This window comes from Sorex araneus, chromosome 5 (assembly GCF_027595985.1).
Source record: "Sorex araneus isolate mSorAra2 chromosome 5, mSorAra2.pri, whole genome shotgun sequence".
NCBI lineage: Eukaryota > Metazoa > Chordata > Mammalia > Eulipotyphla > Soricidae > Sorex > Sorex araneus.
The window spans coordinates 86,099,869-86,123,523 of record NC_073306.1 but is presented as its reverse complement, the minus strand read 5'-3'; the positions used below and the strand labels follow the sequence as shown (position 1 = coordinate 86,123,523).

At 55.1% G+C, this 23,655-nt stretch overlaps 3 protein-coding genes across 5 annotated transcripts; all 3 read right to left on the bottom strand.

Moving 5' to 3' along the window:
• Window positions 1-2,813: 2,813 nt before the first annotated feature.
• S100A16 (S100 calcium binding protein A16) lies at window positions 2,814-8,281 on the bottom strand. Of its 2 annotated transcripts, none has more exons than XM_055139832.1 (3): window positions 8,162-8,281; window positions 3,670-3,843; window positions 2,814-3,513 (listed from the first exon to the last, which is right to left on the bottom strand). In XM_055139832.1, exons 2-3 carry the CDS (start codon window positions 3,820-3,822, stop codon window positions 3,355-3,357), a joined length of 312 nt encoding a protein of 103 aa, XP_054995807.1. In that variant the 5' UTR covers window positions 3,823-3,843; window positions 8,162-8,281; the 3' UTR covers window positions 2,814-3,354. The 2 variants fall into 2 exon arrangements, with proteins under 2 accessions (XP_054995807.1, XP_054995808.1); XM_055139833.1 differs by lacking the exon at window positions 8,162-8,281 and adding an exon at window positions 4,887-4,995.
• Window positions 8,282-9,709: 1,428 nt separating this feature from the next.
• S100A14 (S100 calcium binding protein A14) lies at window positions 9,710-10,917 on the bottom strand. 2 transcript variants are annotated; one of them, XM_055139831.1, is made up of 4 exons: window positions 10,863-10,917; window positions 10,518-10,608; window positions 10,032-10,178; window positions 9,710-9,911 (listed from the first exon to the last, which is right to left on the bottom strand). In XM_055139831.1, exons 2-4 carry the CDS (start codon window positions 10,545-10,547, stop codon window positions 9,774-9,776), a joined length of 315 nt encoding a protein of 104 aa, XP_054995806.1. In that variant the 5' UTR covers window positions 10,548-10,608; window positions 10,863-10,917; the 3' UTR covers window positions 9,710-9,773. The 2 variants fall into 2 exon arrangements, with proteins under 2 accessions (XP_054995806.1, XP_054995805.1); XM_055139830.1 differs by lacking the exon at window positions 10,863-10,917 and having other exon boundaries at window positions 10,518-10,621.
• Window positions 10,918-12,852: 1,935 nt separating this feature from the next.
• On the bottom strand, window positions 12,853-23,225 carry S100A13 (S100 calcium binding protein A13). Its single transcript, XM_055139834.1, has 3 exons — window positions 23,052-23,225; window positions 22,275-22,460; window positions 12,853-13,051 (listed from the first exon to the last, which is right to left on the bottom strand). The coding sequence occupies exons 2-3, from the start codon at window positions 22,422-22,424 to the stop codon at window positions 12,920-12,922; spliced, it is 282 nt and encodes a 93-aa protein (XP_054995809.1). The 5' UTR covers window positions 22,425-22,460; window positions 23,052-23,225; the 3' UTR covers window positions 12,853-12,919.
• Between the last annotated feature and the right edge of the window lie 430 nt (window positions 23,226-23,655).

The following is a 23,655-nucleotide window of genomic DNA, read 5'->3' as shown; positions in this document are numbered from 1 at the left end:
GATCCCCGAGCACAAAGCTGGGAGAAAGCCCTGAGCACAGCCAGTGACCCAAAAACCAGAAAAAAAGAGGAAAGGAATAAAAGGAAGGAAAGAGGAAGAAGGAAGGGAGGGAAGGAGGGAGGAAAGAAGGAAAGAAAGGAGGGAGGGAAGGAAGAATGGAAGGAGGAGGGGAGGGAGGGAAGGAGGAGGGAAGGAGGGAAGCAGGAAGGGAGGGAGGGAGGAAGAAGGAAGAAAACTTTAAAAAACTAAAATCTCAACCTAACTTTACTTAAGAAGCTAATAAAAGAACAAAGTAAACCTCAAGTTTTCAAAAGGTAGGAAATAATAAATACTGAAGTAGACGCATAGAAAAATCCTGGAAGTAATAAATACCATCATATAAATTTTTTACATATAGCAAAAGTGTCGGGCAGAGCGATAGTACAGCAGAGAGGACATTTGCCTGCCACGCAGTCAACCCGGGTTCAATCCCCGGCATCTCATATGTTCCCCCAAGCACCAACCACTAGGAATGATCCCTGAGCGCAGACCAGAGGAACCCCTGAGTATCACTGTGTGTGACCCAAAACAATAATAAAAGTGTCTGCAATCATCACACTCATGGAAACCGTGTAGAATAGTGTGTGCTGAGGGCTGAGGGAAGGTAAGGAGTTTTAGTCTTATAAAATGAACGTCCTGGTAACTCCTGTACAACAGATGTGGTTTGCATTTGGTTTATGATACTGTAGCAGACGCTTAGAATGGTTGAAGGTAAATTTGTTATGTATCTTGAATCAGGAGAGGGACAGACATAGAATGGCTGCACTTATTTGTGGGACATAAAACATAGTATTAGACTAATAGTCAAGGGCAGTAGAAACAAGGGCCAGGAGGATGGTCAATGGCTCGAAGCCTGCCTCAGGCGCTGGGGGAGAGAGAAGGGATCACTGTGACGAACATAGTTGGAAATGATCACTCTGGATAAAAACTGCATGCTGGAAGTAAGTAAAGGACCAAACATCAGTATATGTAGAGCAAACAATAATACCCAAAAGGAGAGAGAAAGATTGTGGGGGGGGGGGGGAGAGAGAGAGAGAGAGAGAGAGAGAGAAAGAGAGAAAGTGGCTGCCATAGAGACAGACTGAGGAGGGAAATGGGGTCACTGCGGACTGAGAAATGGACACTGGTGGAGGGATGGGTGTCAAAACACTGTATGACTGAAATCTGAGCATGAACAGCTTTGTAACTCTGTATCTCAATCAAAAATAATAATAGGGGCTGGAGCAGTAGCACAGTGGGTAAGGCGTTTGCCTTGCAAGCGGCTGACCCAGGTTCGATTCCCAGCATCTCATATGGTCCCCTGAGCACCACCAGGGGTGATTCCTGAGTGCAGAGCCAGGAGTAACCCCTGCGCATTGCCAGGTGTGACCCAGAAAGCAAAAAAATAAATAAATAATAATAATAATAATAAATTTTAAAAATTGTTACTTATCTTTAAAACATTTACTTCATGTGTACAGAAGGCACTTGCTCTGCAGGTGGTCCATCCCAGTTTGATCCCTGGCACCACTTAGCATCCCTGAGCCCAATCCAGAGTGAGCTCTGAGCACCACCAGGTGTGACCTAAACCCCCATAATCCCCCACCAAAAAAAAAAGAGAGAGAGAGAGAGAGAGATGTGTGTGTGTGTGTGCTTGTGTGTGTGTGTGTGTGTATAGGGACCATTATGCAGATCCACGGAGAAAGGGAGGGGGATTGAACAAGGCTTTCCCCTCTCAGCCAGGGTGGGATGGGGGCCAGGCAGGGGTGGGGCTACTGAGAGAGAGGGGGCAAAGACACCAGCGCTACCTCTACTGCAGGCTCATTCTCTTTTTTTTTTTCTTTTTTTTTTTTCTTTTTGGGTCACACCCAGCGATGCTCAGGGGTTACTCCTGGCTTTACACTCAGGAATTACTCCTGGCGATGCTTGGGGGACCATATGGGTGCCAGGGATTGAACCCGGGTCGGCCACGTGCAAGGCAAATGCCCTACCCGCTGTGCTATCGCATACTGCAGGCTCATTCTGTGGAGGCCGACTTCAGGTGAAGCCTTGAAGTGGATGGCAACACCGGCCCTGGGTAAAAGCTGCCAGCCCAGGTACTGGAGCAATAGCACAGCGGATAGGGCACTAGTCTTGCGTACACTGCCCGGGGTTCCCTCCCCAGCACCCCCTGAGCACTGCCAGGGGTTATTCCTGAGTGCAGACCAGGAGTAAGTCCTGAGCACTGCCAGGTGTGATCCAAAAACCAAAAAAATAAAATAAAATAAAAGCTGCCAGTTCAGTGCGCTGCAGACCCGCCTCTTGCTCTGTTCTGTTCCTCTGCCACCCCTGGGGACGCTGCTGGGGAAGGGGTCTTCAGTACAAGAGCAGGACTGGCCCGGGAAAGCAGACTCCACCCTGACCAGCCGCTGCTGGTGCCACTTCCTTTTCCGCTCCATGAATTTGTCAGACCCTGATCTTCACACATTGGGGTCCTTGTACCCATCCCGCTTTTCCATCCCACTGCTTCTGCGTGTTAGTGAGATCTATGGCGAAACTGATTTGAAATTAATCTGAAATTGATATGAAATTGACCTGGAGTTGACACGGTTCCAGTCAGGTCTATAGCCAGGGATGCCCCCGTGGTAAGCGGTAAGCGTAAGTGCCTCCCTAGGAAGGACCGAGGGGTGCAGGTGCAGAGCTAGCAGCACCCGCTGGCCCCCTGCAGCGCCAGTGTCTTCTGCACACTGCCTTGGGGGGCTCTTTCAGATGTCCCAGGCAGCCCAGGGCAAAGACCACCACGGCAGGAGGGAGTTTCAAGGCGCAAGAAGGTTTAATGAACATCACAAGAAGACAGGAGGAGGGAAATACAAATTTCAAATCAAGCCTTTATGGGCGTCCCTGGGCTGAGCAGGTGGGAGGGGGCCCAACCCCCCTTAGCTCACTCCCACCCAGAGTGAGGCATCTGGAGGGGAGTCCCTGAATTTCCTCCTCCTGGCAGAGGAGCTGCATGGGAAAGGGACGAGGTCTCCGCTGCTATACCTGGGCAGAGGGACCTAAGCAGCGCGCTGACCCCCAAGGTCAGGAGACAGCAATCACACCGTATCACGGTCCAGGGGCTGAGGGGGGAGATTCTCGGGAACCTCAAACAGCATTTTGATCTCTCGGCTGGGGGAAAGGGGTCTCAGGGCCTGCTGGCTTCGGGGTCTGAGACCGTCAGAGAGACACCCCCAGTCAGGGACACTCACAAAGGAGCCCTGCCATCCCCCGGCCCTGGTCAGCAAGGGGCAGGTGTGGAGGCAGGGGCAGGGGCAGGGGTGAGGCTGAGAAGGGGGCCGGTTCGGGGCATGGGGCCTCCTAGCTGCTGCCCTGCTGCTCCTGCTGGCGGATGAGGTTGGCGATGGGGCTGGTGATTCCGCCTATCAAGGTCCAGTACTCGTCGAAGCTGATGCGCCCATCGTGATTGGTGTCCAGGTTCTGGATGAGCTTGTCGGCCGCCTTCCTGTTTCCAGTGTCCTGCAGTGGAACTAGGCATCAGCCATGCGGAGGGCACCCGCCCCTCAGAGCCCATCACATGCGATCCAGGACCCCCAAAGGACAGGGCTATGGGAAGAGCGACCCCAGGAGGAAACAGTGAAGGGAAGACACGCCCCGGCCAGGCAGAGGACTGACCGTCAGCATGTGGTTGAGCTCCTTCTGCAGCATCTTCCGGAAGCTGCTCTTGCTGATCTTGTTCTTGACCAGGCTATACTTGGACACATACTTGTAGAAGTTCTCCACCAGCACCACCACCGCCTGCTCCAGCTCCGTGTAGCTGTCGGCCATCTCACCTCCACTCCTCACCGCCTGGCGCCGGGAGAGGGACAGTGAGACACAACCAGAGCCCAGACCTCCTCCTGCACCCCTGTTTCTGCCTTCCTACACAAAGCTACACATGGTCTCACACACACACACAATAGCAAACACTCACACGTGGCCACACACATAGTAACAGTCTCATGTGTGAACGTACTCACACACTCATAAACACATTTGGCACACACATGTTCACACACTTAGTCACATGCATGTGCATATAATCACAAAGTCATAAACATGCATTCAGTCATGTATGGGTACAAATATGCACACACGTAGTGACATACGTGCCACATCACACACACATGCATACACAGTCATGTGTGGGACAAATAGTAACACAGTCATATGCATGTGCACATACCTCCACACAATCGTAAACACACTCAGTCATGTGGGCACACACATGCACATACGGTCACACATGCAGTCACATGCATGTGCACATAATAGTCACAAATATACACTCACACTTGGTCATATGTGGGCACACACATGTATGTGTGTACACACACGCACACACATACACACACACCACAGGCCTCAGGCCCCTCAGGCAGGCTGGCCGTCCGGAGGGGACACAGGGTGGGCTCGGGGTTCTCCTGGAATGAGAACTATGAGGCTCCTCTAGCTCAGGTGCTCCCCAGCTCAACCGCCTGGACAGGTTCTCCAGGCCCTCCCCAGCCCCGGGCGCTGGCCGGGCAGGAGCAGGAGTTCCCACCTTCTGTGGGAAGTGAGCAGAACTTCCCCTGCCAGCCCACACCTGGCCCAGCCGGACTCCGCAGGATGAGCCGGGATCGGCCCGGGGAGCCGTCTTCCTCCTCCCGGGGATGGTGGGGACCCAGGCCACCGAGCTGGGTTCCGGGCCTGCCTCAGTCCCCTCAGCCGGCCCCTCTCAGGCCAAGTGCTCCCAAATCTGGGAAAGGAGCGTCAAAACCAGCTTGTGCAGGCCAACAGACGCACCCCACTCTCCTCCCCCACACCCACCCCGAAACATGCAGCAGGTCCCGAGGACCCTGCCACCCCGTTACCTTCCGAGGAGCAGGGCGGCTTCTGTACCAGCTGGAGCTGGAGCGGCCGGCAGCCACACAGCACCCCCTCACTCGGGACAAAAGCCACTCACATTCCCTGCGACACAGCAGCCCGCTGAATAACAGGATATGAGGGGGACAGGCGGATCTGCCTGTGAGCCCGCCCATGCCCAGAGCCCCCCCAAATGAGCCAGGCAAATGAGACGCCCCTCCCGCCCCCGAGTCCAGGAATGAGAGGCCGGCGCCTGCCCGCAGGGCACTGGCAGGGAGAGGTGGGCGCAGCAGACACACTCAGCAGACCCTGAGTAGCCCCTGCCCCACAGGGAAGGGAAGTTGGGGACCCGGCCCAGCCACTTACTTCCTACTCCCTGTCCTGCTGGTCCCATCCCCTCCCCGCTCCAGCAGCTGCAGCTTACCCGCACCCCCCGCCCCCCCACCCCGTGTCCTGCCCTGAGCATCCCCCAGGCCCCTGTCTGCCACCCAGACAGCCCAGAGAGGGTGGCGACACCAGGTCTGGCCTTGTCTCCTCCCAGGCAGGGCACAGTGTTCCTTCTACAGGGCCAGGGGTTTTCCAAAGCCAGATTTGGGGGCCGTTTCTAAGCCTGACTCCACCTGCTCCCCTGGCCTCAAGGCCTGGCTCCAGGGAGAGGCTGATCAGTGCCAGCCAGACACCGGCCCTCCCAGGCCCCCGAGCCCCCTGTTGGATGTACAGCAGCTTTTCTGAAGGCGGATGAGAGCTGGATAGGCTCGCCTGGATGCAGGAAGGAAGCGGGGAGGGAGGAGAGCCGGATCTCCCTGGCTCAGCACTCGGTTCCAGTCCCCCTCAGGAGGGCTCGCTTGCTCACAGGCACCCAGGAGGAGACAATCTCCCTGCGTGAGAGATGCCTGCTGTCCCCAGGGCAGTCAGCGTGGTCAGGAATCCTGAAAGCTGGACCCCCTGCAGGTAGGAAGGTGCCAGACTACATCAGAGCTGGGACTGCATGGAGCCCTGCTACACCAGGACTTTCCCTAAGAGGTTCGTGTTTGGCCAGGGCCCGGCAGGTCCTGCCCCTCTCAGGCCTCCCACTGACCGCCTGTGGTCTTCCGTGATTTCTTTCCTTCTTTTTTTTCCCCTCTGTTGTTCTGTGTGTGTGTGTGTGTGTGTGTGTGTGTGTGTGTGTGTGTGTGTTTGGGGGAGTTGTTCTTTTTTTCATTTTTTGTTTTGTAGCTGGCGGTGCCCAGGGCTGTGCACTGGCTCTGCACTCAGGGATCCCTAGGTGGTGCTGGGGATTGAACCCAGGTCAGCCACGTGCACGGCAAGCACCTTCCTGCTGGGCTATGACTCCCACCCCTTTAGGGAATATTGGGGGGGGCTCCTCCTGTTCTCCTGTGGAGCCCTAGCCTGGGCTCAGGTGAGCTGCCTGCTGTCAGGCTCCCTGAGGGACCTCCCAGCCTCCGCCTCCTCAGAGTGGGGCGGATGAGGCTGGAGATGACTGTCTACCTGGTGAATGGGCTTTCCTGGGGCTTTTTCCAAAGAGCCATCTGCTCATCTACCCCCACATCCCACCTCCCTCCCAGGAGGCCTCCCTCCCCCACCCCTCAGACCCAGCACCCAGGTATGCAAGAAGGTGGCCCTGAGAGTAGGGGAGGCCGTACAGGTATTTCACCTGGAACCGGCCCTCCCCCCACATCCTCACTGTCTCCAGGGGCTGACTCATCATTGAGCAACCAAGACACCCCCACTCCCACCCCGCCCACCCCAGCCCAGCCTGCTGACATCCCCAAAAGCCCAAATTGCCCTGACACCATGCCCTTGGGTCCCAGCCACGCGGCCCCGCCCTCCCGCCCCCGGTTCAGCCGCACCTCTCCCAAGTCTCCCAGCCACCCCCATCTCCTCCACTCCCCGCCACCGCACCCTCAAAGCTCCACCCCTCCCTCCGTTCCCACATCCGACTCAAGTCGACACGTTTCCCGAGTTGGGAGAATCCTGTATGGCCTTCCCTTGACGCCCCTCAGCCCTGCAGTGCCCCCATCACCCCTTCGAAGAGACCTTCACTTATTCCTTCCTCATTCACTCACTCTCGTCCTCCTCACAGGGCAGGGCTGGTGGAGGGGACACCGAAATGAGCCTCTCCAGCCACCAGGGCCCATTCTCTGCTCTTCCCACTTTCACCCGGGTACAGCCCCCTCACTCCCACACGCAGCTCAAGGGCAGGACTTCTGCCCTGCCTCCCCCTCCCTCCCCCCTCCACCCCTCACCCGGCACCCTGGCCTTGGGTGACCCTCATATTCCCCTTTGCTTCATCTTCACTAAATAGAACTGGGACACTGCTCCTCATTTGGGCAAGAGAAATGGAGTTGGATGTGGGTGGACAGAGAACACACACACAGTTCACTCACACATACACACACGGTTCACACAGGGATACACATACACTCACATACACATGGACACACACCAGTGGACACACACAGGGTTCACACATGGACACACATACACTCACATAGATACACACCAATGAACAATCTCTCTCTCTCTCTCTCTCTCTCTCTCTCTCTCTCTCTCTCTCTCTCTCTCTCTCTCTCTCTCTCTCTCTCTCTTCCTCTCTCTCCAGCCCCTGGCCTCCCCAGCCCCCCTGGAACTCTCTCTCTAGGTTGGGGAGGGCAGAGGCCAACTCTGCAGAGCTGCAGTGCCCTCCCAGCCCCTGCCCTCACCCCTGGGGCCTGCAGGTGGCCAAGCAAAGTGAGTCAAGTCAGAACCTGCCTGCGCCCCGAGGTGGGGGAGCAGCTGGGGTTCCCGGGGCCTCTCCCAGGTCCCTCCTCAGAAGCAGCTCCCAGAGCACAGGGACCTCCCCAACTCTGTTTGCCTGGGCACTCGTGGGCGCCGTGAGGTGCAAGAACCCACCTAGGTCTGTCTCCCCTTCCCCTGCCCCGAGACAGGCCCTGGCTCCACTCCACAACCTGCATTTGCCCTTCTGTCAGGGCTCTGAACAGCTGCGGGGAGCAGGCCGCGCTCCCAAACATTCCACCCCATGGCCCAGCCCTGGAGCAGAGCCTGCACAGCTGTGGGTGCCGGGAGGTGGGTCTGGACCCCCTCTCCAGGGTTCTGCGAGTCTCCCCGTCACAGAACTCTCCACTCCAGAGCAGCCCACAGGGAAAGTTGCCGAGAGGCAGCCCCTTCCCGCCGGGCCCCCTGGCAACCACTCCACCCTCCCAGCCCCAGCTCCTGTGGCCTCCTGGCCAGCAAGGGCCCTGGGGCAGCAGAGAACAGGGGCGGGCGGGGGCTGGGGGCTCACCTGGCCTGGCCTGCGCCGTCCTCTCCGCGAGGCTGTGTGTCCTGGCTCCGCTCCGGCTGCTCCCGCTCAGCCCTGCCAGGACTCCTCCCCGCTGCACTCCCAGAATCTGTCCCACTCCCTCCCGCAGAGCTGCTGGGGGGCGGGCTGGGGGGAGTGACCGGCCCGGGGTTGTGCCCTGGTTAAAGGCACACACACCTTTCCTACCCCCACCGGAGGGTGTGGTGGAGGCAGACTCTGCCGCAACCCCACCCTCACAGCCAAACCCATGGGCTGGAATCTGGAAGGAGAGACGGTCACCTGCCCTCCCACCACCCGGTCAGGCCCAAGTGCACTGGGGCCCCAGACACTTCGTGGCAATAAGGGGTCTCCGAAGTCAGTCGCCCCTCAGGCCCTGGGGAGCAGTGGCCCACCGACGAGGTAGCCCCTCTCCCATGGAGCCCTGTGCCCACCTGGAACTTCTTTGATTTTTTATTATTTTTGTTTAGTCCCATCCTAGGACCACTTACTACAGTGGAAATTCCTCCAGAACTGCCCTTCCACCTCTTCCCCAAGACCCCCATGGAGGTAGCAGGGGGAACAGGGGACCCTCACCCCCCTTCCAGGTCGCCTGGCTAAGCTCTTCACCAGCTCCCTAAGCCCATCCTCTGTCCTCTGAGAAAGTCCTATTACTCTCCCATTTTATGGATGCAGACACCAACGCTGAAGCTTGGAACCCGCCGATCCCCCTGTTCCTCCACCACCTTTCCAGACATCAGTGGGCCAGGCTCCAGCCCTGGTATCCTGTGGTATCCTGCCCCCCACCACACACACCCGCTCCCTCCCCCAGCTCAGACTGACCCCTTCCCACCCCATCTTGTCCTGGCACCACCTCTACGCAAACCCATGGGGCAAAAGTGACAACTACTGAGCCCCGAAAGTTCTTGACCACTGACTCTTCAAATTCCCCCAACTCCTCACCCAGAGACCCAAGGTTGGGAGCACTGTCCAATGGAGACAACTTCCAAGCAGTGAAGGATAGGGGCAGGTGTGAAGCCCTGCAGGGCCATCGAGGCACAGCATGGACCCCAGGAAGACAGCAAGAATCACAACCCCCCTAATGCACCAGGAGCACCACCCACCCCTGCTGTGGCCCCCAAACCAAACAAGAGATCCGCTTTCATTTTTCCGTTGTTTTATTAAGCAAATGATACAAAACAACCATCATTCTGTAGATTCCCAGCACCCAGCTTTCCCCGAAGCCTTGTCCCAGCCCCACCTGCCCAGACCAGCCCAGGGTGGAGATGACCCGAGGCTGCAGTGGAGGCAGGAAGACAGAGACCCCACGCTGGCCAGGGGAAGAGATGCAGAGGCAGGTCTCAATCACCCCTTTTTAGCACCAAATATCCAGCCCTGCGGCCCAGCCCCTTCTCCAATCACTCCCCACAGCTCCTCTCTGCCTGCAGTCCCGCCCCCCCGCCCCCAACCCCTCAGAACCACCAACCTTATCCCTCTGCTTCCCTCCAGGCCCCACCAGCCCACCCTGCCCTGGGAGTGAGGAGGTGTGGGGGAGCCGGGCAGTGAGCTTGGAGAGGTGCCCAGCCTCTAAGGCCCTGCCCGCTGGACCCCCAAAATCTCAGCTGCCCCTGACTGGGCTCTCCATCTTCACGCTCTTGGCTGCTTCTCCGATCAGCTCCCAGAAGCTTCCGAACTCCAGCTTGGTGTCATTACAGCTGCCCAGGCTGGCGATTTTCTCCTCCAGGCCACAGTTGCTCTGAGGAAGGAAGGCCCCAGCTCAGCCAGCAGCCTGGCCCCCTGCTTCCCAGCCGTCCTGCCCCCAGGGTAGGGGGGGCACCCAGAGCTGGCCAGGGTTCGGGGGCGGGGCCCCCAGTACCGGCATGAGGTGGGGTAGCTGCTGCGTGACCAGGTCCCGGAGCTCAGTGGAGGTCAGCGTCTGCTTCCCGCCCTCCACCGAGTACTGGTGGAAGTTCTTGATGAGAGTCTCGATGGCCCTCTCCACGTCGCTGAATTCCTGGGCGTCCTGAGGCCGGAGACAGCACCCATGTCAGGGAGGCAGCCCCAATCCCAGCAGCTCCAATCCCTGCCCCAGCCTCGAGTCAGCTGCACAAGGGCCCGCCCACTCCAGGCCTGCACCCAGCACCCCTCACCCGCCTGGCCTCTGCCCAGAGCGGCAGGTTGAGCAAACCCTCCCCCCACCCCCAGTCCCCAGGCTGGGCAGGTCCCAGCATGAGGCCCAGCACCTCTTCCCACTGAGGGCACTACTGGTGTGGGCAGGGGTGGGGGTGGGGCGCAGTCCCACCGCAGGGCAGAGGGAAGGGGAGCACCCAGTGGGGGGGATGAGGACAACGCAGGTGCCCACCTCTGCGTTGGCTGAGCCACACTGTCCCATGGCGGGTGGTCGTGGTGGGTGATGAGCGCTGGCGATCCCGTCTCTACTGACGGCTCATGATCTGTGTGGAGCAGGCGAGCTGGGCACCGGGCACTTCTCCACCCAGGGCCCCTCAGCTCACCCAGGCTCACCTCCCCTCCGGTGACCTCAACTCTGTTACACACACACACACACACACACACACACACTCACACTCACACACACACTCACACACCCCAGGACCCGGTCCCTGGCACACGGGGTGGACAGGCCCCGTGGGTCCTCTGCACAGGGCCAGGGCGGCCGGTGTGGGCCACAAGCCCCCACTCTCCTTACCTGCTGGCAGCAGCAGACTGGCCGGGATGGGAGGAGCCGGCGTACCTGAGCTCAGCTCTTATACCTGGGGGAAGGGCGGGGAGAGGGGCTGGGCCTCACCCCAAACCATCTGGCTACTGAAGCCCTGGGCAAAGCCAGCCGGGAAGCCCCACCCTCCACTGGCCAGAACCCCAAACCCCAAGCCCGCCCCTGGGGGACTGAGGCTGGGGACTGAAGCTGGGGTGCCACTAGAGTGTGGGGGTGGGCAAGGGCTCGGAATCAGTGGGCCGAGCCCAGAGGTGGGAGGGCCTGGAGGAATTTTAGGGCCCGGAAGTAGAAGGCCCAGAATTAGTCACCACAAAGGGGTGGGGAGAGTCTGCTCACAGCAGGATTCCTGGTTCTGAGGGAGTGAGGGAAGCCCAGGTGCCTCAGAACTAAGATCACACACACTCACACTCACACACACACATACCACGGCACTAGAATCACTCATTCACAAACATACATACCCTCCCGCAAACAGTCACACACATACATACTCTCTCATAAGCACATTCACACACATTTACACACATATTCACACACATACGTGCTCTCATTCACACGCATTCACACATTCACACACACACATTCACACACACACACTCTCACGCACACTCTCCCCTCCCCGTGGTGAGGACAAAGCCAAGTGGGGCCTCAGCTCAGTATGAAACTGGTCAGAGGCAGCCCCCAACCCGGGCAAGTCCTGCCCCATGGAGGAGGGAAGTTCCAGGGGTCCGGACAGGGCCCTTACCCAGAGGGGTGGGCGGGGGTCAGTGCGAGTCAGGGAGGGGGTGGGGGACTGAAGGTCAGGGCACCCGTTCCTTGGGGGCGCCTTTATCAGCAACCATAGGTGGGGCCCCAACACAGAGCCAGCCAGAGAGCAGCTCACAGGGGTCCCAGCGAGCTTCCGGCCTGGGGGGGGATCGCTATCAGGGAGCCCCCATGGGAAAGTGCCTGTGAAAAGACCCCCGGGATCCTTCTGAGTCCCCATCATGGAGCACTGCCTAGTGGGTGCTGGGGCGCGGCGGGGAGCCACCCAGCCCCGGTCTGGAGCACCCTGGAACTGCCCCCACCCCAGCGCCCTCTGCTGGCCACGTGTCCTCAACACCACCACCTACTCCTGCTTCCTGCAGCACCCTCCTCACCCCAGAAGTGGGCACGCCTCCTGCTTCACCCCTGCTTGAGAGGAGAGACATAGGAGAGGGCCCAGAGCTCATTCAAGAGCAGCCCATCCAGGGAGACTCTTGAACTTCAACTCTGTTCTCCTCTCTATGATTTCACCTCTCCTCTTTCTCAGCTCTGATACAGGAATTGGGGGCTGTGGAGGGGCGCACACCAGGCAACCAGCAGTGCTCAGGGCTTACTCCTGGCTCTGAGCTCAAGGACCACTCCTGCCAGGGCTCAGGGAACCATAGGGGGTGCCAGAGGCCGATCCCAGTTCAGCCATGTGCAAGGCAAGCATCCTACCCATGGTACTACCTCTCCAGCCCCTAACACAGCATTTAGCAACATCATTTACCAGGTCCAAGAGATGGTACAGTGGAAAGGACACTTGCCTTGCACACAGCTGACTTAAGTTTGATCCCAGCACCACAGAGGGTCCCCCAAGTACTGCCAGGAGTGATCCCTGAGCACAAAGTCAGGAATAAGCTCTGAGCACCTCGAGGTGTGTCCCATATATGTGTGTGGGCATGCCAAGGACATGGAGCTAAAACTTTGCATGCAGGAGCTCTTGGTTCAATCCCAGCACCTCATGGTCCTCCAAACACAGCACCCATCTCTTCCCGGTATGGTCCTCCTCATTCCCAAAATCTATCCCCTACTGAGTAGTTCAGTGGGTAGGCCACTTGCTCTGCACACGGTTTGACCCGTGGCATCCCGTATGATGGTCCCCCGAGCCCTGTCATGAGTGATTCCTAAGCATCATGTGTGGCCCAAAAACAAACACAAAATAAGAAACATCTATATTTCAGAGAGAACACTTTATTGAGGGGCTGTGGGGTTCCACCTGTCCCCACCCATCCCTGTCTTCGGCTTTACTTCTTCCGGATCTCCTTCCGGTACTCCTTGGCCAACTCCCCAATCAGCTTCCAGTACTCATGGAACTTGAGCTCCGAGTCCTGGTTCACATCCAAGCTCTTCATCTTCTCCTCCAAGGAGCCCACATCCTGAGGAAACACAGAAAACAAGGGCACCTGAGCCAGGAGGGGTTAGAGAAGACTTGCCAGCCCCCTTCCCACAGGGATCACCGGGACCACACAATCCCGCAAACCGTGTGATCAAAGGATGCTATACACTCAACCTCCATCTCCAGAGGAGTTGACAGATAAGCAGTCACAACCCAAAATGTGTTTTGGAGGAGTGTGTGGGGTGGGGTCATATCCAGTGATGCTCAGGGCTTACGCCTGGCTCTGTGCTCACAGACACTCCCAGTGGTGCTCAGGGATCAGAGATGGTCATGAGATATGATGACCATATACCATCATGGAGCCAACTGGGGCTGGTCACATGCAAATCTCTGAACTACCCCAAAACTTGATTTGGTTTTAATTTTCTTAGGTATCATCAGCCAGGAGCAACTCCACATCCTTGGCCCTTGAATTGAACTGCAGACCTGGTTGGCCAATGAATCTCCAGGGTCATCTATTCAACTCCCCTCCGCCTACTACTTCCTCTCCAACACCGTTCCCCCACTTCCTAAGCACTGCTTAGGAGACCCCTAGCACCACCAAAATAATAGAATATTTCTGTCACCTTAGGTTAAAAATCAATTTTTCAAAGCCTATGATACAAATATAAGAGACTATGCCTGGCTGCGCCTGACTGTCTTCACCGGGGCCCCTCGTAGCAGGGGGTGGGTTGAGTTTCCCTCCCTGCCCCGAGCAGAGCCCTGGCAGCCCAAGACCTCTAGAACCCAGCCACAGCCATGCTCAAGGCCCCTCTCCACACGTTCAGACGAGCCTCACGCATGAAGAAACCGGCAGAGGAACCCAGGTGTACAGAACCCGGGGCTAAGATCTCCAAGCCTGCTTGGATCAGGACTGGGCCTCCTCCACCCAGATCCCCCATTTTCCAGTACCTTGGCAGCCACACCCACAAACTGCCCCTGGTGCTGTGTAATCCCATCGATGACCAAAATCCAGAGACTATAAAACAATGCTCCCGGAAGCCTCTTATAGCTTCCTAGACTAGAACTAGACTTCTTATAGCCTAGTTCTCCCTCTCAAAGAACCCGGCAAGGTAGAGAGCATCCTGCCCACACGGCAGAGCCTGGCAAGCTCTTCTTGGCATATTCGATACGTCAAATACAGTAACAATGATGGGTCTCATTCCCCTTACCCTGAAAGAGCCTCCAATGCAGCACCAATGGGAAGAAGAGGCTGCTAAAATCTCAGGGCTAGGACGAATGGAGATGTTACTGGTGCCCGCTTGAGAAAATCGATGACTGACAGGATTACAGTGATTACAGTGATTTAATTTTCGGACCACATCCGGCAGTGCTCAGAGCTCACTCCTTGTTCTGTACTCAAGGATCACTCCTGATGGGGCTCCGGGGAAACTATGGGATGCCAGGAATCGAACCCAGGTGAGTCGCATGCAAGGCAAGCACCCTACCCATTGTACTCTCTCCAACCCCAGAATTTGATTTTTGAACCACTTCAGTGATGAATGTCAAACCAGGTACCCCCGGCAGAATGCTATACACAACATTTAACTCAGAGTCTCACATATGCAAGGCATGAGCACTGCCTCTGAGCTCCATCCTGGGCCCTGAGCGAATATTTGGAAGAGGGAAGGGAAGACTTGCCAAATCTATAGGTGGTCCAAAGATTCATTAATAGAAGAGCTAAACATGACTTTAAAAAAATACCTTGCTGCCAAAACAAGATGCCCGAGTGTGACATTATATTGGAACAGGGAAAACACACAATTAGACCAACGAAAGAATAAAAGATATTAAGCAATAGGAGAAAAGGGGCAACTATACCTCTTATTATATTAGCAATTATGTAATTGTACACCAAGGGGAAAAAAACCGAGAGTGATAATGGCTGACACTTCAACAAGTGTAGGCACTTAATAGTGCTGACTGTTCAAGCATTATGCTAAAAGCGGCGCATGCCTTCCTTAATTTAATCTTTGGGATTAGCCAGAATTAAAAGCTCCACGAGCATAGGGACTTTGTCCATCTGGTTTCCCCCCTAGAACTTAAAACCTCAAACACGGGGCCAGAGCTATAGTACAACGGGTAGGGCGTTTGACTTGCACATGGCCGATCCGGGCTCAATACCCAGCATCTCATATGGTCCCCCAAACACCACCAGGAGTAATTCCTGAGTGCAGAGCCAGAAGTAACCCCTGACCATCACTGGGTGTGACAAAAAAAAAAAAAGAAAAACAACCTCAAACAGAGCAGGACACCACCTGGTTGGGGCCAGTGAATCCTAACAGCATAAATGCATGCAAAGTGTCTCCTGGTCCCTGAGGAAGGGGTTTGTCTGAATCCATCTCACAGCTAAGAAATGACAGTTCAGAAGGCAGTACAGCAGGCAGGGCACTGGCCTCGCAGACAGCCAACCCAGGTTCAATCCCCAGCACCTCATATGATCCCCCAAGCACCACCAAGAGCGATCCCTCAGCATAGAGCTGGGAGTAAGCCCTGAGCACTGCCAAGAGTGGCCAGAGCACAAACATAAATGAAACCAGGTTGTTGGGTTCAAACTCTCAGATCTTGGAGAAGAGATAATACAGCTGGGAGGGCACTTGCCTTGCATATAAGCAGCCTAGGTTTGATCCCTGGAACCCAGTTTGAATCACCCATTAGTGATCTCTGAGCATAGGGCCAGGAATAAACCCTGAGTACCACCAGGTATAGCCCAACACTACGCCCTACACACACACACACACACACACACACACACACACACACACACACACACACAAACACAAACACATACACACAAAGAATGCTATGTGAAAGGAGGGGATGTTGCAGCTTGATAGCATCTGTGCAGTCCAAAGGGGTGACACTTCTATCAATATCTCTTGTCCTTAGGAGAGTCATTTAAAAATAGGGTTTGGGAGATGGCTCAAAGGACCAGTGTGCATCATTTCCATGCATGTAGCCCACGTTTGAACCCAAGCACTGCACGGTCCTGAGGCCATACCAGGAGTGAGCCCTAAGCACAGAGTCAGAAAGGGGCCTCAAAGCACTTCTAGGTATGGCTTAATTTCCCCACCACACACACACACACACAGAAAAAAAAAAAACCTTTATAATCTGGATATTACGTATGTGTGCAGCTTTTTGTAAACATAAAACATGGAAATTTTTAAAGACCTATAAGATGTTGTTGAAACCCTTGCTGCGTCCCATGATGAACACACAGACCAAGAGATAAAGAATCCAAATGATTCTGGCAACGCCCACGGCTCATTGGCCTTGAGATGGAAAATGATATGAAGCTGAGTGCTGCTGCTGGCTCAGAAAATAAGGGTGGAATGCCTCAAGGAGATAGTCTCAGTTCTTTGGAAAAGCAGACAGGAGCTATGTCACTTCGTATGCCAAAAGCTGAAACTACGGCACCTCCAGCAAAACCTAAAGACAAGACTATTTCTATTCCAGTATCAAAGCCCCAGTGCTCACAGGTGAAGACAGAACAGAACCTGTGAAAAAAAGCTTTTCACATTCAAGACCTAGAGGGGCTGGAAGGATGGATGGTACAGGAGGGAAGGCACTTGCCTTGCACACAGATGCCATGGCCAAGACCCCAGTTCAAATCCCAGCACCACATGGAACAATGAGCACTGCCAGGGGTAACCCTGAGCAGAATAAGGAATAGCCCCTCATCAGAACCAGGGGTGCCTACCACCCTGAAAAAATAACCCTGAAGAAGACACCTCACTTTGGGTCTTTGGATGAGATTGACCTTCCTGAATTAATTAAGTTATGGGAACAGGCGAGAGAGATTGTACAGAAAGTTAAGGCTCTTATCTTGCATGTATCTGACCTGGGTTCAATCCCTTGAGCCCATATGGTCCCTGAAGCCCACATGATCCCTGAGGGCAGATCAGGAGTAACTTCTGAGCATCACTAGGTGTAGTACAAAAACAAAACAAATAAACAAAAATATATCTGTTGGGGACAGTGAGACAGAATGGCAGGAAAGACATTTGCTTTACATGTGGCCAACCCTGTTTTGATCCCTGGCACCCCATATGGTCCCCTGAGCACTGCCAGGAGTGATCCCTGAGTGCAGACCCCGGAATAAGTCCTGAGAATAGTGGGTGTGACCCAGAAGACAGAAAAAAAAAACACAAATAAAATATGTATGTTGAGCCTCGTGGTGTGAGCACATGTTCTTCACTACAGTTTGTATTATAAATTATCTGTATTGTGCAAGTCCAGTTCTATAGCAGAAGAGTCATTCATCACTATCCTGCTAGATTTCTTACTGAGAAAGAGAGTGAGAGCACAGCAGGCAGGACATTTGCTTGCATGTGGCCAATCCAAGTGAGATCCCCAGCACCCTGTATGGTCCCCTGAGCAATGCCAGGAGTGTTCCTGAGCACAGAGCCAGGAGTAAGTCCTGAGCACTTCTGCATGTGACCCTCCAAAAAAGAGTCCTGTTATTTGTGGAACTTACTCTCTTACTAACAGACACATTCAGAACGATGGCACTGTAATGAAGGTCGTCTTGATGGATGTATTCTGAGAAAATTATTCAAGCTGAGTGCAACGGGTGGAGCTCAAGAGCCAGCTATGAATTTACTCTTTGAGGGGCTGGAGCAATAGTACAGCAGGTAGGGCATTTGCCTTGCACATGGTCGACCCAGGTTTGATCCCAGGCATCCCATAAGGTCCCCCAAGCAACACCAGGAGTAACTCCCAAGTTCAGAGCCAGGAGTAATCCCTGAGCATCGCCAGGTGTGACCCAAAAAGACAAAAAAAAGGAATTTATTGTTTGAGCAGAAATCTCAGTGAAGTAGGGTCTGACCTAACCAGCAGCGGGAACATGGAGGCAGCCTAAACAGGCCTGTGTCGGGCCAGAGAGAGAATACAGTTGATCCCAGGCATCCCATTTGGTCCCCTGAGTTCTGCCAGGAATAATCCCTGAGTGCAGAGTCAGGAGTAACCCCTGAGCATTGCCAAGTGTGGCCCAAAAACAAACAAACAAACAAACAAAAAGTACCAAAGATGGGAGGTGATACAGAGAAACTGTAAACTTATGAGAAACCTTCAATAGAGAGAGGAAATCTGATGTCAGAGAGGGGAGTAACAGAGAAGCTTCTAAGAGGATCAGGACAGAGCCCAGAATACAAGGGGAAAGGAACAACTGGGAGCAGCCACCTGCAGGAAAGAAAGGTTGGGCACTGCTGACCAGAGGGCACATTGGGAAAGGCGGATGCTTAAAAAATTCCTGTTTTTTTGTTTGTTTTGGAGGCGGGCATACCTGGCTGTGCTTGGGGCTTACTCCTGGCTCTGCTCAGAGATGACTCCTGGCAAGGCCCAGGGCTCCGTATGGGGAGTCAGAGATCAGATGAGGGTTGGCCATGTGCAAGGCAAGCGCTCTACCTATTGTACTATCTCTAAAGCCCCAGTTTGTCTTTTCTTTTCTTATTCCCTCATTTGAGAATATTTGTTTTTGTTTCTGGGTCACACCCCACGGGACTCAGGGCCTTCTTCTGGTTCTGCACTCAGGGATTACTCCTGGCAGTGCCCAGGAGAGTCAAGTGGGATGCCAGAGATGAAACCCGGACCAGCGGCATGCAAGGCCCAGCCCCCTCCCCACTTGCCCTATCACTTGGTTATATTTCTCAGTCAGAAGGCAGGACTGGAGTTTACAGAGAAGCACAAAGTTATGAAATCATCAACTGAAAGAGCCAACTAGAGAATCCACAGGGAAAATGCCGGATTACAACTGCTGAGGCTCCGTGGACCTCCAATTACAGATTTAAAGTGAGACAAGTCAGAATGGACTTATTCCTTTTACACTGGCCAGATTTGGGTCCCCAAAACAGGCAGAGTATAGTTTGCAGAGAAGACATGTAGGATTTAACCTGGGTTGGAATTTTGCCAAACACTAAGGACAGAGAAGACAGAACCGAGGGAGCAGGATGAGAGAGAGAGAGAGAGACAGAGACAGAGACAGAGACAGAGACAGAGACAGATAGACAGAGAGAGACAGAGGGAGAGAGACAGAGAGAATAGTGGGTAGAGAGCTTGCCTTGCACACAGTTGACCCAGGTTTAATCCCCACATCCCATATTGTCCCATGAGTATCACCAGGAGGAATTTCTGAGTGCAGAGCCAGGAGTAACCCCTGAGCATCGATGGGTGTTGAGATGGGGATTGGGGGTGGAATCAAGGGAGCTAAACAGTGATGTGGTGATGACAATGATGAGACTCAAACCCCAAGGATGAAAAAAAAAGGACAAAGAGGAAATGCAAGAGGAGGACTGGAAGATGGGAGAGTGGCTGGGTGGAGCTAGTGGAGACAAGGACAAGTGGAGTGAGGGAGTAGGAGAAACGGATATTGGAAACGCAGACTTCAGAAGTACTACAGGTTCTGGTGACAGCAAGGTCCGGCTTAAGCAGGATGCAGAGAAGCAGGAGGGAACACCCTTTGGAACAGAAAGGCCCAGAGGGGATGAATTTTCTGTGTGGACTGAGGATCAGGATGGAAGCAACTAGGGAGTGATGGTACAGCTGGGAGGGCATTCGCCTTGCATGCAGCCAACCCCGGTCTTGATCCCGATATCCCTATGGTCTCCCGAGCACCGTTAGGAGTAACTCCTGAGTGCAAAGCCAGAAGTAAACCCTGAACATCACTGGATGTGACCCAAAAAAGCCAAAAAATAAAGAACGATGAAGAGAGCCAGGCAGGCAGGGACTGAAGAGCTCCCAGGAAAGCAGTAAGAAGGGGCAGATGGTGCGTGCACTTTAGGGGAACAGGGATTGGGGAGGAAGAGGAAGAATTACAGCACGAAGATACCAAGCAGGCATGCTCTGCACTGGCAGTCCCAGGGAAGTTGGATTTGGAAGGAAAGTAACTACAGGGAAAGGCTGAAGGTCCCTTGAGAAGAGATAGGAAAAACAGAGAAGTCTGAAGTTGTGGGGGAAAATCTGAGGCAATTTAGGATGTGGGGGATTTTCCAGAGAATAGACTAAACTCAGCTTGTGAGACAACATAGAGGGTAGGGCGTTTGCCTTGCATGACCTAGAGTTGGTTTTGGTTTTGGTTTTTGAGCCACACGCAGCTGTACTCAAGGCTGTACTATCTCTCTGGCCTAAGATCCGGGTTTGATTTTCGGCACTACATAGCCTCATGCACCGAGCCCTGCCAGGAGTGAGCTGATCACTGCCAAAGACAAGAGGAAGCCCTGAGCACAGCCTGGTGTAGCCAAAAATTTGGAAGAAGAAAAAAAAAAAGAGATCGACTAAGCTCAGGCTCAAGCAATAGTACAGTGGATGGGGGGTTGGCCTCGCATGTGGCCAACCTAGGTTCAATCCCTGGCATCCCATCTGCCCATATGGTCCCTTGAACATTCACAGGAATTGCGTCCTGAGTGCAGAGCCAGGAGCAGTCACTGAGCATTGCTGGGTGTGGCCCAAACACACACACACAGACACACACACACATGAAAATAAAAAGAAGTGACCCCTGGCAATGCTCAGGGGATCAAATGTGGTGCCAGGATTCCTCGGCCACATGAGGGCTTTAACCCCTAAATTATCTCTCCGGTCCAGTTCACATTTTGGTTTTTTATCTTTATTTATTTTTTAATTTTGGCTTGGGGGGCCACACCAAACCTCCCCAAAAAATGTAATCTGGAAAGAGAGGCTACCCCAGAAAGAATGAAATTGTGGGGCCGGAGTGATAGCACAGCGGGTAAGGCGTTTGCCTTGCACTCGCCGACCCGGGTTCGATCCCCGGCATCCCATATGGTCCCCCAAGCACCGCCAGGAGTAATTCCTGAGTGCAAAGCCAGGAGTAACCCCTGAGCATCGCTGGGTGTGACCCAAAAAGCAAAAAAAAAAAAAAAGAATGAAATTGAATTTGTGACCCCAGCCTGTGAGGGGGAGAAAAGGAATGACCTTGATGGTATTTTATGGAGGGGCTTCTTAGAGGGGTGGGAAGCAATCACAGGTCACAGCCCCCCGGACACTGAAGCCCCAGCGAATCATGTTTTTACTAGTTGTACATGACAAACTCCTTCACATGGTTGGGCCTCAGTTTCCATGGATATGAAGTGAGAAGTTTGGACAGCTTTTTCTTTTCTTTTCTTTTTCTTTTTTTTTGGGGGGTCACACCCAGCGATGCTCAGGGGTTACTCCTGGCTTTGCACTCAGGAATTACTCCTGGTGGTGCTCAGGGGACCATATGGGATGCCGGGGATCGAACCCTGGTCAGCCGCGTGCAAGGCAAACGCCCTACCCGCTGTGCTATCGCTCCGGCCCCAGCTTTTTCTTTTCTTTCTTTTTTCTTTTTTTTTTTGTTTGTTTTGTTTTTTGCCCTCTGAACCATTTTTCTAGTTCTGATGGTTTATGAATCTCCTGGATGTCACTCTGGGGTCAGCTCCAAACTGGAAAATTGCAGCTGGAGACATACAGCACAAATACAAGAACCCAATAGTGTGTGTGACAGAAGCACAAAGCCCACACATTGTGTGTCTCCCAGGTTACACACCCAACATAGACACAAGAACACCCAACACGCACAGGATACCCCAAGAACACCCAACACAGTCACCAAGAATACTCAATGCATTCACCAAGAGCTCTCAACACACAAACCAAGAACACCCAATACACACATCAAGAACACACAACGCGGGGCCGGAGCGATAGCACAGCGGGTAGGGCATTTGCCTTGCACGCGGCCGACCCGGGTTCGATCCCCGGCATCCCATATGGACCCCCAAGCACCGCCAGGAGTAATTCCTGAATGCAAAGCCAGGAGTAACCCCTGAGCACCGCTGGGTATGAACCCCCCCCCCAAAAAAAAAGAAAAAAAAAACACAACGCATACACCAAGAACACCCAACGCACATATCAAGAACACCCAACACACACATCAAGAACATCCAACACGTAGGCTGGAGCAATAGCACAGCGGGTAGGGCGTTTGCCTTGCATGCCGCCGACGCGAGTTCGATTCCCAGCATCCCATATGGCCTCCTGAGCACCGCCAGGAGTAATTCCTGAGTGCATGAGCCAGGAGTAACCCCTGTGCATCGCCGGGTGTGACCCGAAAAGAAAAAAAAAATCCAACACGCACCAAAAACACCCAATACCCCCAAGAACACCCCAAAACTCCCACCTGCACTGGCCCACGTACTTCTCCACAGCCCCACTTCCAGGGGCCCCGGCGCACAGACCCAGCCCACCTTGAGCATGTGTGGCAACTGCTGAGTGACCAGCTCCCTGAACTCGTTGATGCTGAGGCTGCCCTTGCGGCCCTCCTGCCGAGCGAAGGTGACGAAGGTGTTGACCACCGTCTCAATGGCGAGCTCCAGCTCCGTCAGCTCTGCTGCCATTGGGACCTGCTGGAGAGGCTTCCTCACAGGGTGGTCCTACGGAGGACAGGAGACGGAGACAAGCAGAGTTGGGACAGCTCGAGGCCCTACCCTGGCCGGGTGCCCTGGGCCTGGAGGATGGCGACCGGGATGGAGTGTAGGGCAACAGAAGGCAAAAGCCTATGTGGGTGGGGTTGCTGAGCCCCAGGAACCCCTTACTCTGTAGTGCTCAAAACCCAGGGTCCTTCCTACTGCCTGTGTCTCAGGGGTCCCCCTGTTTGCCAGGAGGCTCTTGTGGGCCTCTTGTGTGGTGTTCAGGCCCTCCCCGCTTGCAAGGAAGCTGCTAGTCGCTGGTCTCCAGCTCAGGACGGGGGGAATGGTCCCCCACAACGCTCCTGACTTACATCCCCGCGGGGACAGCAGGGCTGAGCGCTGACACTCCCTCCGCACTCCACATTTCCTCCCGCGCCCCAATCTCCAGTCCAGATTCCAGAATGGGGACCAGGGGTCATCGGTCCCTCCCGCCCCCAACCTTGCAGCTGGACCTCTACAGACACCCCGATCCCGGGGATAGGGGGTCCGCGGGGGCTCCCGGGCCGCACCCCAGCGCAGGAACCCGCCGTCGCGGGGTCCGGGGACGCGACTCACCGGGTCGAGGCGACGGGGTGCTGCGGCGGGCGCCGCGGGGCCGCAGTTTATAAGGCCGGGCCGGCCGGGAAGCCCCTCCCCGGCGCGGTGTCGCGTTTCCGCGGCCGCTCCGAGGGGCCCGCCCCGCCGGCCGCGCCCGACCCCGCGGCCCCGCCGCCTCGCCCCGGACCCGGCCCGGACCCCACATCCCACCCCTCGGCCCCACCCAGCCTGACACCCCCGGTCCGCGCGCGCCCCCTCTCGGCGGGAAGCGGGATAACCGCTCTGCTCGCCTGCGCCCCCAGCCCCGCACCCTTCGTGCCACCCGGGGAATTTCTGCTTAGCGACTCTGGGTTTTCGGTTCGATGCCCACAGCACCCCGCTGGGGCACACAGTCCGGAGAGGCCCCGGGTCCCTGCCGGGTGTGACCCCCCCGCCTCTCAAATCAACCCAAATTAAAGAAAATGAATCTGCTGAACCAAGAGCTACTTGGGAAACCCAGAGCTGAGATCCCCCACATGGAGCAGGGGGGAGTCCAGAATGCCCCCAGCCCTCAAGATAGTTCAAAGACTGGTGTGCAGGTCCGGCATGCGAGGTTCACTGAGTACAACCCTGGCGTCGCAGG